This window comes from Seriola lalandi, unplaced genomic scaffold (genome assembly GCF_002814215.2).
Source record: "Seriola lalandi dorsalis isolate HSWRI2012SDOR001 ecotype SW California unplaced genomic scaffold, Sedor1 jcf7180002053900, whole genome shotgun sequence".
NCBI lineage: Eukaryota > Metazoa > Chordata > Actinopteri > Carangiformes > Carangidae > Seriola > Seriola lalandi.
In genome coordinates, this window is record NW_019524453.1 from 113,109 (window position 1) to 126,808 (window position 13,700).

General features: G+C 41.1%; 1 protein-coding gene across 4 annotated transcripts in view; it reads left to right on the plus strand.

Moving 5' to 3' along the window:
• Window positions 1–13,398, plus strand: part of magi3b (membrane associated guanylate kinase, WW and PDZ domain containing 3b) — a 121,045-nt gene extending 107,647 nt beyond the window's left edge. Inside the window, exons 11-22 of one of the 4 annotated variants that reach the window (XM_087172917.1) lie at window positions 1,544–1,575; window positions 2,319–2,496; window positions 2,620–2,714; window positions 2,920–3,127; window positions 3,538–3,720; window positions 4,249–4,434; window positions 4,850–4,946; window positions 5,663–5,768; window positions 6,324–6,461; window positions 8,714–8,852; window positions 9,791–9,880; window positions 10,031–10,107. In XM_087172917.1, coding sequence (XP_087029043.1) covers window positions 1,544–1,575; window positions 2,319–2,496; window positions 2,620–2,714; window positions 2,920–3,127; window positions 3,538–3,720; window positions 4,249–4,434; window positions 4,850–4,946; window positions 5,663–5,768; window positions 6,324–6,461; window positions 8,714–8,852; window positions 9,791–9,840 — 1,412 coding nt within the window. In that variant the 3' untranslated portion in view covers window positions 9,841–9,880; window positions 10,031–10,107. Of the gene's footprint in view, window positions 1–1,543; window positions 1,576–2,318; window positions 2,497–2,619; window positions 2,715–2,919; window positions 3,128–3,537; window positions 3,721–4,248; window positions 4,435–4,849; window positions 4,947–5,662; window positions 5,769–6,323; window positions 6,462–8,713; window positions 8,853–9,790; window positions 9,881–10,030 lie in introns of all 4 variants that reach the window. The other 3 variants (XM_087172918.1, XM_023402228.2, XM_087172916.1) reach the window with 3 other exon arrangements.
• The last annotated feature ends 302 nt before the right edge of the window (window positions 13,399–13,700 follow it).

The following is a 13,700-nucleotide window of genomic DNA, read 5'->3' on the forward strand; positions in this document are numbered from 1 at the left end:
TGGGGGTGGGGGGGTGACTGACCACACACTGTTGTTCTGTAGACGCCTGTGTGATGTCACTGTGTCTGCGGTCTGTATAAGGTCACCACAGTAGAGACTGCTGCCTTTTTTGTAGCTGATTAGATCCACCTGCACTTCTGTAGCCAGTGTAAATGATGGTCTGTCCGAGTCCTATCCCTGCCATCAGATACATACTCAGACTGTACATCTCCAGCATTCCTCTTGTGTGTCTCCACTCAACCTGCCTCTGTTTATGATGACTCCCATTGAGGCATAATGCAGTCTGTTACAAGTCTGAGAGTGGGAATTACATAAGTGTGGGGATGTGCTTGATTCCAAGGGAGAGAGGGAGGAGGGTAGACACCCTTCAAATGTCTCCTACATCCATCTCCAGCCGCCCCAGGGATTCAGTGCGCAAGTCGATGAACTCGGATTGGCTTTGATCATCAGCAGAGCGCAGGGGATTTCTGCATGCCTCTATATCCATGGCCCCTTAAAGATCCATGGCTAAATGGCTATAGAGGGAAGGTCCCCAGGGGCCTCCTCCCCGTAGCTGCGCCCCAACCCTCCTCTCTCTCTCTCTCTCTCTCTCTCCCACACACTACTCACCCTCGCTGCTGTGCCACCATCACCGTGTCCTGCTCCGCTGCCGCACTGCATGACCTCACAGTCAAAGCGGAGCTGGACCCAGCCTCACTCAGCCCTCCCAAATGAAGAGTAAATGCCAGTTTTAACCCTCATTAGACAACAGCCTTTGGCTTTGAGGAGGATCCCTGTGTTAGAGTGGTGGACATCACACTGAGCTGAAGAAGAGTCGGCCTTAGAGAAAGGATGGAAGGAGGAGTGTTGTGGGTGGGTGGGTGTGTTTCAGGTGTGTGACATGTTCTTTGACTGATTTCCTGTGTTTGATAACGCTCATGCTGGATCGGGAATTTTGCAGTAAAGCGGAAAAATGCTGCTGCGTCTCCCCTTTTGCATCAGGCTCCACTTAACCCCTCATCAGACCAAGTGTTGGTCTGGCCCCACAGGGCTGAAGGCTCCAGAGGAGTGTTTGTTAATCCAGTTAATGCCGGGAGTTGAGGGGAGGGGAGTGGAGGGGAGGAGGGGGCTGTAAGAGATGATCTGTAGGGAACAATCTGAGCGCTGGAGATGGAACGTGTGGGTGTACTGTACAGAGAGAGGGAAGAGAATTATCGGTCATTGAATTATATGCATGAATCTCTAACGCTCTCACCCGCTTCCTTAGCCCTGCATCGGGCTTGCACCATTGCAGTCAGCACTCCAGCAAATGTACAATCTTTATATTCTCTATGTATCTTTAATCACACATGGATGTATATTCCCTAATGGAGCATTCTTTAGTGAGTACACCTCTTGAGTTTAGAGCAGCTCACTAGGTTTATTTTTATGCACACTGCTGCTCTTTCTCAGCCAGAGAGGCAGTGCCATCTGGTGGCCGGTTGCTCGGCGATGGTTGTTTGTTTTTCCAAATCATATCTGCATTTTTACCATATTACTGTTGTCTATCTGTGTCCCTCCATAGGTCAGACATCCCCTGTGAAGAGTCTGAAGCCTGTGAGTAAAAACATATCTTTTCCTTTTTCCTCACTATTGTTTTCCCCTCAGGAGCTCTTCCTCCAATTTAATTTCAAAGCTTTTTGTCCTTCAGCTTAACCAGTAAGCCTCTGTTGCATCGAATTAAATGATAGCAATAAATTTGAATATTGATTATGTTTCTGGGCGCCTCCTTTTGTTTGCTCTGAAAAACGGTCTTAATTACTTCCTTTCAGTATTCGTATTCTTAGGGCTATTGTCAGGGGATTGCAATGGTAATGAAGCATGGATGAGCCTCTTTAGATATGGTGGTATTATTAATACAACAGTTTTAGATAAAGAAGTTGCCCTTTCTGCCTGAATAGGCCTGTCACAGCCACAGGGAAATCTTTAGTTTTTTCCTGTGGATTTTATATTACATTCAAATCCCATTGCTTAGCCCTCAACACAATAGGAGGAATGTAGAGTGAGAACAGTCGAAAAGAAAAAAAAAAAAGAATGAAAGAACACCAGTGACTTGACCTTTATTTCTCTTGGTAATCTGTCACCATTAGATGCAATTTGTCTGCGATAATGAGCTGCAGAGACCATCGATAAATGTGCTTTGTTCCTCATTGGTGAATATCAAAGGGCGAGTGATCTAATGAAAATCTAAAATCAGAATCGTAATCATATGTTGTCCAAAAATAGTAAATATTTTATTTTATTTTTTCATTTTTATACTGTATATATTTGATGCAATATGTGGTGTTGGCGACACACAGGTTTCTTTTCAGAGACAGGAAATGACAGCCAGCACTGAGACTTTGGACGGTATCACTGACTCAGCTCCCCAGGCCTTGCCTTACCACTCCAACACGAGCACCCTGCGCTCCGCCGACTCCCCCAAACGAGACGCCACAGAGATGTACCTGAAGTCAAAAGCCCTGCTGGAGAGCAGACGTAAGTGTAGACCGACACCACTTGCTCTCATAAGTTTTTTTTTTTTTTTTTAACCCTCAAGTCCTCTTCAACTTGAAACCTTGATCTCATGCCCAATAGTGATCAGGTATTACTCATCCACAGAGCCTCACACCAAAGACATAGATGTCTTTCTGAAGAGAGACATTGAAACAGGCTTTGGCTTCCGTGTCCTGGGAGGAGAAGGTCCGCAGCAGCCAGTAAGTATATACTGTATAACACTCCTCTATGTGTATTTTAAGCATTTTAATCTTTATTATGGAGAGGTTATAAAATGAAGAAAGCTATCGATGTGTATTGTAAAATGACTTTGCCAGCTCATAAAAAGGTTTTATATGCCTTGATAATTATTATGATTTTTATTTTCTTAATGGCCAGTTCTCCATTATACTAACCCTCTATCAGAATGTCTTTCCCCAGGTGTACATTGGGGCCATCGTGCCCAACGGAGCTGCAGAGAAGGATGGTCGCCTGAGAGCAGGAGATGAGCTCATCGGCATCGATGGTGTGATGGTTAAAGGTCGTTCGCACAAGCAGGTGTTGGATCTGATGACCAACGCTGCCCGTAATGGTCAAGTCATGTTGACTGTACGCAGAAAGGTCATCTACAGAGGTGAGCAGCAAGCAGAACGACGCTATGTTTAGCTGTTCCTTGGTAAAATAACAGCTCGGTAGTTACCTTTAGCACAAAGCTGGTGGAAAATCCAGTGAGTCACAGAACTGGAGGATCATCACCTCAGCTGTGGATTTGAGGAATAGAGGCCTTGCACATAATGCTTGTGTAGTTATCACTCTACCTTTATATCCACCAGTGATCAGTGGTAAACACTTTCAACACGTACTGCTCCACTGTGACTTTGTAATATGTAGTTACAAGACGCCACTTTATTACTTTTATTGGCATATTTCTCATACAAGAAAACACAGAAGGCCACAGGAGTGCACACACCTAAACACATAAAACATTATTTAAAAAAAAAACACATACTGTAAATATCAACATCTGTATCATTTTCACATCAGATGCCACAGAGGAAGAGGCTCAGGAAATGGCTCCAGTGCTGGTGAACGGTTCTCCCAAGCTACCTCGCCTACCGATGCCCAGCGCTCTGGACCACGAGTCTTTTGACATCACACTGCACCGCAAGGACACCGAGGGCTTTGGCTTCGTCATCCTCACATCGAAGAGCAAACCCCCGCACGGAGGTGAGAGTCGAGTTCTCTTAGATCCTGTATCAGTAGTCTTTGTTTTTGATCCTTCTGATAAAAATGATATAAGTATGACCTTTAACTGCATTAACCATTAACATCCACATCACAACTCATTTCTGCAAGGGAAAAATAGCCGAGGCCACGATAACTCCATTTTTTCATAAAATCATGGTTAAATGCACCATTATATACACAGCAAAGACAACAGGAGAAAGACTTATTGGTCACAGAAATGCAGATGTTATGGTGAGATTTAATACATTATAGTATGTGGCAGTATTAGGTTTAAACTAGGCAGTCATATGGAGTATTTGAACATGTAGTGGTATAACCCAGTTCATAGAGGTTTAGATAAAATGGTTATATGCCAGAAGTGATGTGTCTTCTCTTTTAAAGCTGTTAAATATTTAGATTTTAGTTAAACCGGAACAAAACCGTTTGCTGCTGTAAGGAGTCTTGCATTATGCTGGTCATGTAAATACTGCATATTTTAAATACATCCCCTGATATCTGCCTTTTCAGTTATCCCACACAAAATTGGCCGCATCATTGAAGGCAGTCCCACCGACCGCTGCGGCCTGCTGCATGTCGGAGATCGTATCTCGGCGGTCAACGGGCGCTCCATCATTGAGCTCTCTCACAATGACATTGTTCAGCTTATCAAGGATGCCGGAAATGTTGTCACCCTCACTGTTGTTCCCGAGGATGGTGAGTCGCATTTGCTATAGTTGTGTGTGGGTCTTGTTGTGATTAATTCTTTTGATCTGGTTTTTAAACTTAGTTGTCTGCAAGGGGGGAAATTAGTTTTGGAGTGATCAACTGTGCTTTTAATATGAAGGTATGAATATTTTAGTATCAGTGTTAAGAATTTAGTTCCAAATTGAGGTATTCCACGTTTGAAAAATGGGACCACTGTTCCTCTGAAAGGATTGAATGAATGAAAATAAAACATGAGATCAATATTTATCTATAATTACTATATGTCTAATAATAATGCTTATAATTTAACTGGCAGTTAAATTAGTGATGAACCTGTTTCACTTAAAATTAGTATAAAAGATGATGTAGAGGGATTCTAGATTTGGCCGTTTTATACTGATCAAAATATCAAAATGTATTTCAGAGTACAAGGGCCCTCCATCTGGAGCAAGTTCAGCCAAACAGAGTCCGGCTCTTCAGCACAGAGCCATGGGGCAAAGGTCAGCCCTTCAGGATGAACGGTAAGGATCTACTCACACACAACATTAAAGCATTAAAACAAGTAGTACTAGTAGATTTTAACCCCAACTATACACTGACTACATTAACTGCTTACCCAGTGCAGTACCCTATAGCAGTGGTTCTCAAAGTGGGGTCCCCAGGGGTCCTTGAGGATGGAAGTAACACATCCAGTAACACAGTGACAGAACGTATGACTATTTTGGTCATGGGTTTCAAAGCTTTCTGTAATAAAACATCTAAAAGCAAAAATCTTATCAGATGGGGGTCTGTGGTCTAATTTGTGTCAGACAGAATATGCAACATGTAACTTGTAAATAAATCATACTATGGCATCATCATGGTGATATAAATGTAGTGATGTTGCTACCTGATCAGACAAATTATCTTAACCACATAAAAAACCTCATTCAACATGAAGTAAAGTGTGAAAGAGGGAGCGTTGCCCTCAGAGCAAACAGCTTGAGAAAATTGCTCTCAACAAAGACACCAGTGTAATAAACATAAAAGTGTTAATCAAAATAATCATACAGTATACAAGATATACAGAACAAAATTAAAATATCCATATATTAAAAAATGCGGCTCTCCTCCATTTAACATCCAGCATTAAATTAGATTTCCTGTTTTGCATGATGGCTTTTTCAGTCTGTGGCCTGCAGCGTGCCGTTTACAGCATGTGTTACTGAGGAAAAACACGTGTTGTTTGTTGTTTTAGTTATAACCTCGACCTGGAGGAGAAAAGGGAGGGAGTCAACTGGTCTGACCACAAAACTCTTCAACTTAGTGAGCAGGGAACGCTGTGTGTGACGGGAACCAACCAGGTAAGAATAATCCTCTTATTCTCTCCACTATATGTTGTCAGAGCCACTATCTAAAGGTTAAAGCTGCTCAAAGTAAAAGTTTTTTATGTTACAGGTACAAAAGCTTCAATCTTTATGACTGTGAAAATAAACCTCTTTTTTTCCATATGAAATGCAGGCACATTCAATTCATGCACACTGCTATAATTATGATTTCAAATGGTGCAACTTTAGGATCAATATAGATAAAGAATGAAAACATACCGAGAAGAGCAAGGATCAATGAGGTCATCTTTAATCAATAAAAAACTCTCACTTAGAGTCTCACTGATTTAAAAAATAAGTAATCATTAAACAGGAAGGCGTCTCAGTCATATGTTCAACAGAAATAAAACTCTGCATCTACATCAAAAAATGTTTCATCTTTTGAATATTTACCCAGCCCTGTTTACGATATATATTTGCTTATATGTGGGTGTTTGTGCACGTGTGTGGAAATGTTGCTGCATTTCTTTTTGTGTCTGTATGTGAATGTATTGATGACTGGAGTGTTTTCTTTATGCTTGTTCTGTGTAGGGTTGTCTGACAGTGGAGTTAGAGAGGGGTCCTAGGGGCTTTGGCTTCAGTCTGCGAGGGGGAACAGAGTACAACATGGGACTGTACATCCTGAGACTTGCAGAGGATGGACCTGCTCAGCTGGATGGAAGGATCCACGTGAGTGCTCCTGTTATTATTAGATTTATAGTTAAAATGTTTTTTAAAAAGTTCCTCATATCAACTCTGAACTGGGGAAAACAGTTTTTTGGGACTCACTGCTGCCCTTTTAAAGAAGCTATTTGTAAATTTTGCTATTGCTACATAGCTAACGTTAGCATTAACAGCTGTTTATTAGAAGAAACCTTGTGACTTCAGCATCAGATTTCATTCCTTTACTCACCAAGAGCTGTTTCCAGTGGTGGAAAGCAACGCCAATGTTAATTCTTGTAACTATCACATCTTTTCTCCTACTGAAGTTAGCATGCTAACCAGCTAGCCCCGGCCCGTCTCCCTACCTATACCCTTCCAATAGAGACTCACTGTAGCCTCCAGTGTGCCCCCTGCTCAGAGGACGTATTATAACCTCTTGTATTATAGAGACAATGATGGCCAAGCAACAATCACCACCACGCGCCCCCCTCAAGAAAAACACTTTCAGAGGCAGAGAAGTTACAACAAATTGCCCCTTTAATGCTCAGCTTTTTGAAATGTTTATAATATTTATGATTGTTCAAATTTTTTTTTAAATCTGGATACAATTTTGTATTGTGATGACCTCCTGACACGTGAAGTTTTATTTCCCCCTGTGGCCGGATGGTAGGTTCATAAGATCTAAACATTACTAGTGGCCGCTGGAGGCTGCATCATCATCATTACATCCCACAGTATTCAGGGTTGGATGGAGAGCTGAAAATAATGTTTGACCTCAGGGGGCTTCTAGAAGAAAGGTCATGGGGTCATTAAAAGGATAATGAATGTTCTTAGAGAATTTCATTGAAATTTGAATATCAGATTATAAGATATCTTGTGTGAAAAGTTGTGGAATTTCCTCCAAGCCTGGTGGTTTGTCTACAAGAGCGGTCAGGGGGCAGTATTGTCGAAGTGTGTCAGCCAGGACCAAAGTTTTGGACGAACGGTTCAACTGACTAACAAACAGATGTCACCACCATCGGGGCCCACAGCTAACAAGAAACATCTGGAAAACAACTCGATACTTGATGTTGCTCGATTAAATAAGTCAGTGCATTCTTGGGAAGCTCATTTGGTTACGCTCAATGTTGTTAGATACAGTTTGGTGTGCTATTATGCAAATCATTACATAGCTGAAATCTAATTTTGCACGTTTAGTAGTTTATGGAGAGGAGAGGTAAATCAGAGGAAATATGATTTCTGTTGCCGTGCGTTGAATTCACCAGAGATTAAACTAATGAATTGTGTTTCAGCAACTGCCAGCTACAGTGCTGCGGGTACAATAGTGTAGATGCTTTCAACTGTGATGTGTTTGCAGTATTTTTGTTTTTGTTTAGCAAAGCAATTCAAGTCTACACGGCACATAGAAAACATTTAGCTGAGCAGTGAGTTGGCACACAGTCTTTAAGTCTGTTTCTATTTTTTATTTTGTTCTTATTTATAATTTATTTATATAGAGATTTTTATTGTACTTTCTTTGAAAATATTTTCTTCCTAACAAGCTTTAGTGTTTCATTTGTTTTGTTTTGTATGTGACTTGGCTACTGTGACACAGGTAGACTGTATAGTATATAAAATCATCTTATTTTTCTATCTATGTGTCTCTCTATTTATCTGTCCATCAATCCAGATTCAAGCTGTCATGTCTCTCTCTCTGTCTCTCTCTCTCTATTAAGTGTCCTTGAGTGAGATACTGCTCATTTCCAGGAAGGTCACACTGTAACTGAGTGTGTGATATAATGTATATTGATCTATACGTATGGGGGGGGGGGGGGGGGGGTTCACAGCAGAATTAGAATTTCCCTACAGGGATGAAATGATCACATTGTTATTATTAGGATGAGAGAGGGGAGAAGGTGCAATGAGGGAGCTGAGTAGAGGCTCCTAGAGGGAATCAATCTTAGGCTTGCCAGACTGTGATCTCTGGGCATGACTTTGCCTATCCAAGGGTGGTGAGGAGTGTCAACACTGATTAGAGCCTAACAGACTGACATGTTTACACGCTTTATCCTGAGTTATTTTGTCATCTCCAATAATAGAGGCTACCTCCAGGGTATTACAAGGCTGTGGCTGTGTGTGTGTGTGTGTGTGTGTGTGTGTATAGATTTGTTGAATATGTATGTTTGTGTGTGAGCATGCAGCTTCTGTATCTTTTACTGTGTGTAAATGCTCAGCAGAGTATGCAAAGCGCTGGTAGGTGTGTTTCTGTTTAATAGCTGCGCTTTCTGCATTACCGACAGGTGGGAGATGAGATAGTGGAGATTAACGGGGAGCCTGCACGTGGCATCTCCCATACACGGGCTATTGAACTGATCCAGGCCGGAGGAAACAAAGTGGTGCTGCTGCTGCGACCAGGGGCAGGCCTGGCTCAGGAGGGCAGTAAGTACAGTACACAAACAATTTATTCAATGAGAAATTCAATGTATAATACAGGGATCTCCTCCAAACATTTTAATTTACCTTTTGATATAGTATGGACTTCCTTTGTGCCTTGAAAGTTATTGTTTAAGTGTTAAATTTAATGTGAAGTATAGTTTAGTAGACAACTTTAGTACTTGGATGTAAATAACATTTACAAATTGAAAACGGATTCATCTGTATTTCAGATAAGGAGATCTATATTAAAAAACATATAAATATAAAAAATATAATTTATTTTTTGTATATTTTCATTATAAACTCTTAAAGGAATAGTCTGACATTTTGGGAAATACTGATATTTATTTTTAGCCAGAGTTGGATGAAAAGGTCGACACCACTCTCATGTATATCAAGTATTTCTTTTAGATATGTAGCTGGAGTCTGCAGATGCTTCGCTGAGCTCATCATAAAGACTGAAAGCAGCAGGAAATGGCTAGTTTGGCTGTGTTTATGCTTAATGCTTTCCTATCTTGATGCTAAACTAAGCTAAACACAGCTTCATTTTTAGAGCAGAGATATGAGAGTGGCGCAATCTTCTCTTCTAAGTCTTGCTGTATTTCACAAAATTTAGTTCATTATTCGTAATCAAGTTTTAGCCAGGGCATGTTTGATTAATGTTAACAATAAAACTTTAGTAAGCAACTGAATTGGATTTATTTCCTAAACGTGTTAACACAGAGGGGATGATGACAGTAGTTCAATAAATGCTGAATCCATAAATCCGCCTTATGTTTTGCTAATGATAATGACTTTGTCCAGTAATTGATGGAGCCTGTTTTGCAGTGTCACCCTTACTGATTTCATTTTACATCCTTTGCTGAGTTTTTTTTAATGTATTCATTAAATCTCTAACCATCTGCTTTGTTTTGACTCTTCTTCTCTTGCCCCTGATGCAGGTGGTACTGCTTCCTCTACTGTGTGCTACTACACTGAGCACCAACACTAACATCCTCACTGCTTTTACTGGCCTCTTCTCTTTTACCTTGGTAATTAGTTTCTTCCTCATGTGTTCCCTTTTTTAACCTCTTAAATATGATCTCAATTTTCCACCTTCTTTCAGTCTTCTGTGTGACACATCTAATATTCTTGTGTGCACATGGGTGTATACATGTAAAATGTGTGTGCTTTCCTTCCAGGTCAACATGATCAAAAACTCATTTCACCCACAAGCTACTCCAGAGAGGTGTTTTTCTCTGACACATCACCCCTGTCCTCTCCATATCCCACCGGGGCTTCCATCTTTGTTTCCTCTCCCTTCTCCAGCAAACTGAAACATTCCCACAGCTGGAGCACCATATCCCCACAAGGCCTGAAGCCCCGCAGCAGCAGGGGTTTAAGCTTAGTGGAGGAGAGTGGTGAGTGGGCAGAGAAGAAGGTAGAAAGGCTTTCTCCAGCCTCTGCTGAGCATATGAACTTCTACAAGAGGACCAGGCCCACAAAAGAGTCCAGAGAGCTAAGCAGCCCAAAGAAAACAGGGGAGACATTTCCTAAAGCCAAAGAGCAACATCTCAGTCCCAAAAAGACTGAGAGTCAGGCACGGGAAGAAACACTAAGCAGGAGCAGGATGTCTCAGACACCCACAAAAACACAATCCACAAGCCCTAGGACGTCTCCTCAAGCTGGACAGCCAGTGGCTCCAACCCTGCAGCGTGCAGAGCGTCAACAAGGCCCTCAGAGGAGATTAAAGGACTCCTCCAGCAGAGAGAGCTTGAATCATGAAAAGAAAACTGACAAAGGGGGGAATATCGAGATCAGACGATACACACAAGGAGGAGAGACGGAAGGGAGAGGAGAAGGAATCAGGCCAGAAAGTTTTAAAAGGAGAGAGGTGGGACAATCTCACCGCCACAGGACATCGCCTCAGGTCAGAGAGAGCGAGAAAGGCGCAGGTAAAGACTCAGGGCGGAGAGATGCTAATGGAAAGGGCAAACCTACAGAAGACAGGAACAGAAGTAAAGAGACTATCAACAAAAGAGAATCATTGTTGTCTTTTGTAGAAAGGAGTAGGAAAGGTTCTGTACTTTCGCCAAGAGAGACAAAAGGCAGACAAGAAGACGGTACAAAGGAAGACTTTGTGGCCTCTATAAACAGTTTTCCAGGGACCCCGCAGAGCCCGGAGGGACCTATTAGCCCTGGCCCTTGGAAAGTGCCCAGCTCAGCCAAAATCCTCTCCCGGGCAGAGGTTCTACGTGACCCTTTGTGATAGAATATTGAATCATCCAGACTTGAGCTGCGTCATGGAATATTTAACTGTACCTTCAGTGGATTGTTTTTCTGAGTTCTTCCATAAAATCGAGACGTGCAACATGGTGCCACTTTTATTACCTTTGGACCATGTGCAGATTTGTCTTTTGACAAGGTCTTTTTTCTGGGAGTCCTGTGACATCGCGAGTGGCATGTAGCAGCTCCCCTCTGCCTTGTCTGCTGCTTCAGCATCTTTTATGTGGGATTTCAGCATGTGCCGCGTGCTCAGGGCCTTGTCAGACAAGATGTTTTGAAATGTGAATATGTGCCAATCCTGGGAGCCTCCTGTGGAACAACGACTACCAACAGCACTTCACCCATTACAATGCAATGACCCATATGCAAAGAAAGGAGAAAGGCCCACGCCTCTCCCCTGTAGTATACACCAAGTGTGACTGTCATCCAGGGTTTTAATTTTCGCTCTCGGCCTCATTGTGGGATATTTTGACTGTCTTTTTCTTAAAAGTTTGCTCAACTGCATGCAGTCGGTCCTTCTGTTCGTTTTACTGCACGTGTTCTGCACATCAATGAGGATGATACTTTTTCTTGTTTATAATTCTCATTCTGAACACCAGGCAGATTTGAAATCCAACCCAGCAAGCGTTCACTTTACCGGGGACTTTAGACTGTTCTGTGCTTATAGACATGACTCTCCTCCATACAAACAGAATCATTAAAAAGACCAGAAACTTGTGGTTTGAGATCTTGTTTACCATGTGTATGATAACCAACCAGTGTGTAATTTATTGAGATAATAGATGAATATATGTATATGTAGCTGTACCAAGCCATTCCACATTTTGATATAGACTTCAAAGATTCGTCCCATGTTATTTGAGCTTTCACCTTATTTCCAATGTACTTCAGTGGTAGGACTTACCATGGATCTTTGTAGTTCATGAAATGTATAGGTGACGTGCAAACCGCTGTACCAAATGTTTGCAATCGCTCAAAACGTGTCTCATTGTGAAATATAATATAATATAATATATATATTTGAATGTGTCATGTTTTGCAGATTCTAACTTTAAAATATCTATTAAATTTCATTGCACTGCATCTGCCCTTGTAGCATAACAGTAACGACGAATGACCATGAGTTGTATTTAATTTGTGATGTTGACTTGCTACCAAATGCATTGACATTTAATTATTATATTATTATTTTATAAAGATGGTTCTTTTTTTCTAAAAGGTTCACTGTTTAAGGCCAAAATTGCGATTAATATAATACTTTGTAAGTTTTTGAGTTATGCCCCTGGTTGTTTTTACCTTACCCTATTAAGAAAAGACAAATTAGGATTTTAAATGTATGTATTTGTCGATCCTGCTGTGTGATTATGTGCCAGGGCAGCTTGAAGGATCGTAGAGTTTAGAGAGTGATGTGGTGGTTGACACTGAGAAATACTGAGCAATGAGCATGTTGCTGATGTAAAGCAGGTATACAGAGAGCCCGCCTTCTTACGTACTGTATTTCAGGGCTAATTGAGCTGATGGCTAAGATAAACAATTGGTTCTAAAAGTGGGATCTGTTAAAATGAGAAATAGTCTAATTTCAAAGTTATTTTACTAAAATTTTCAAGCTTCTGCTGTAAAACCTGAAGAAGTAAAATACACTCAGCATTCTTACTTGTACAACTTATGAGATTAAGACATATTCAGATGAGCTCAGGGAACACAGTATCGTAGCAAATGTGTGATATAAAGTCAAGCGGTGGATAAGGTCTGTGATTGTCCAAGGGAGTTTTCAGGTTAAAAATCACTAGAGGATGCGCTATGAGCCAATCAGTGATATGTTTTTGTGCAATAGGTTGGTTGGTTGGTTGAATGAGTAAATCCAACCCAGAGTGTCAGGCTCAGGCATTTCACTCTGGTCCAGAATCAGATTATGCCCTTTTCATTGTATGTCTCCTGCACTGTAGTTTTCCTCCTTTCCACTTTTATTTTGACAGTTTTGTATCTCATCTCTGTATCATACTGTGGCCTTGCATCGCTTCATTAGAAAAACAATCCTTGTGGTATCTTCTACATTCTGTAGGTAGACAGTAGATGTAAATGTTTGTACATTGTACAGCACCTTTATAAATACTTGCTGAGTGCTCTTTCGGGGAGAAAAAATAGAGGTATATTAAAATCGCTCCATTATTTTTTTATGTGAAAAAAAGAGAAACTATTTAAAAATGGATTGAAAAGGACAGATTATGACCTTGACATGGTGTTCCGTTCATGCACTGAAAAATAAAGTTTTACTGAAAACACATTCTTGATTCCTTGTGCTGAAACCTAACATTGAGATGAAAACCATGCTATGCTATTCTGAACTGTATAACATTACACTGCCAACAGTCACAATTGTTGACAGAATAATCATTAAGGTGTCATGTGGATTCATTTGTTGCACACTACAATCCAACAACACTTTCATATGACAAAGGAGCATAGGCTGCTGTTACTATGGCAGATTTCCAGTTGTCATGGTAGCCGGCTGCTTTTCTCAACTGCATGACATAGATGCTTTTTCAATTAGAAGGGAAAGCTCAGAGGCATCTTATGCTACAAATG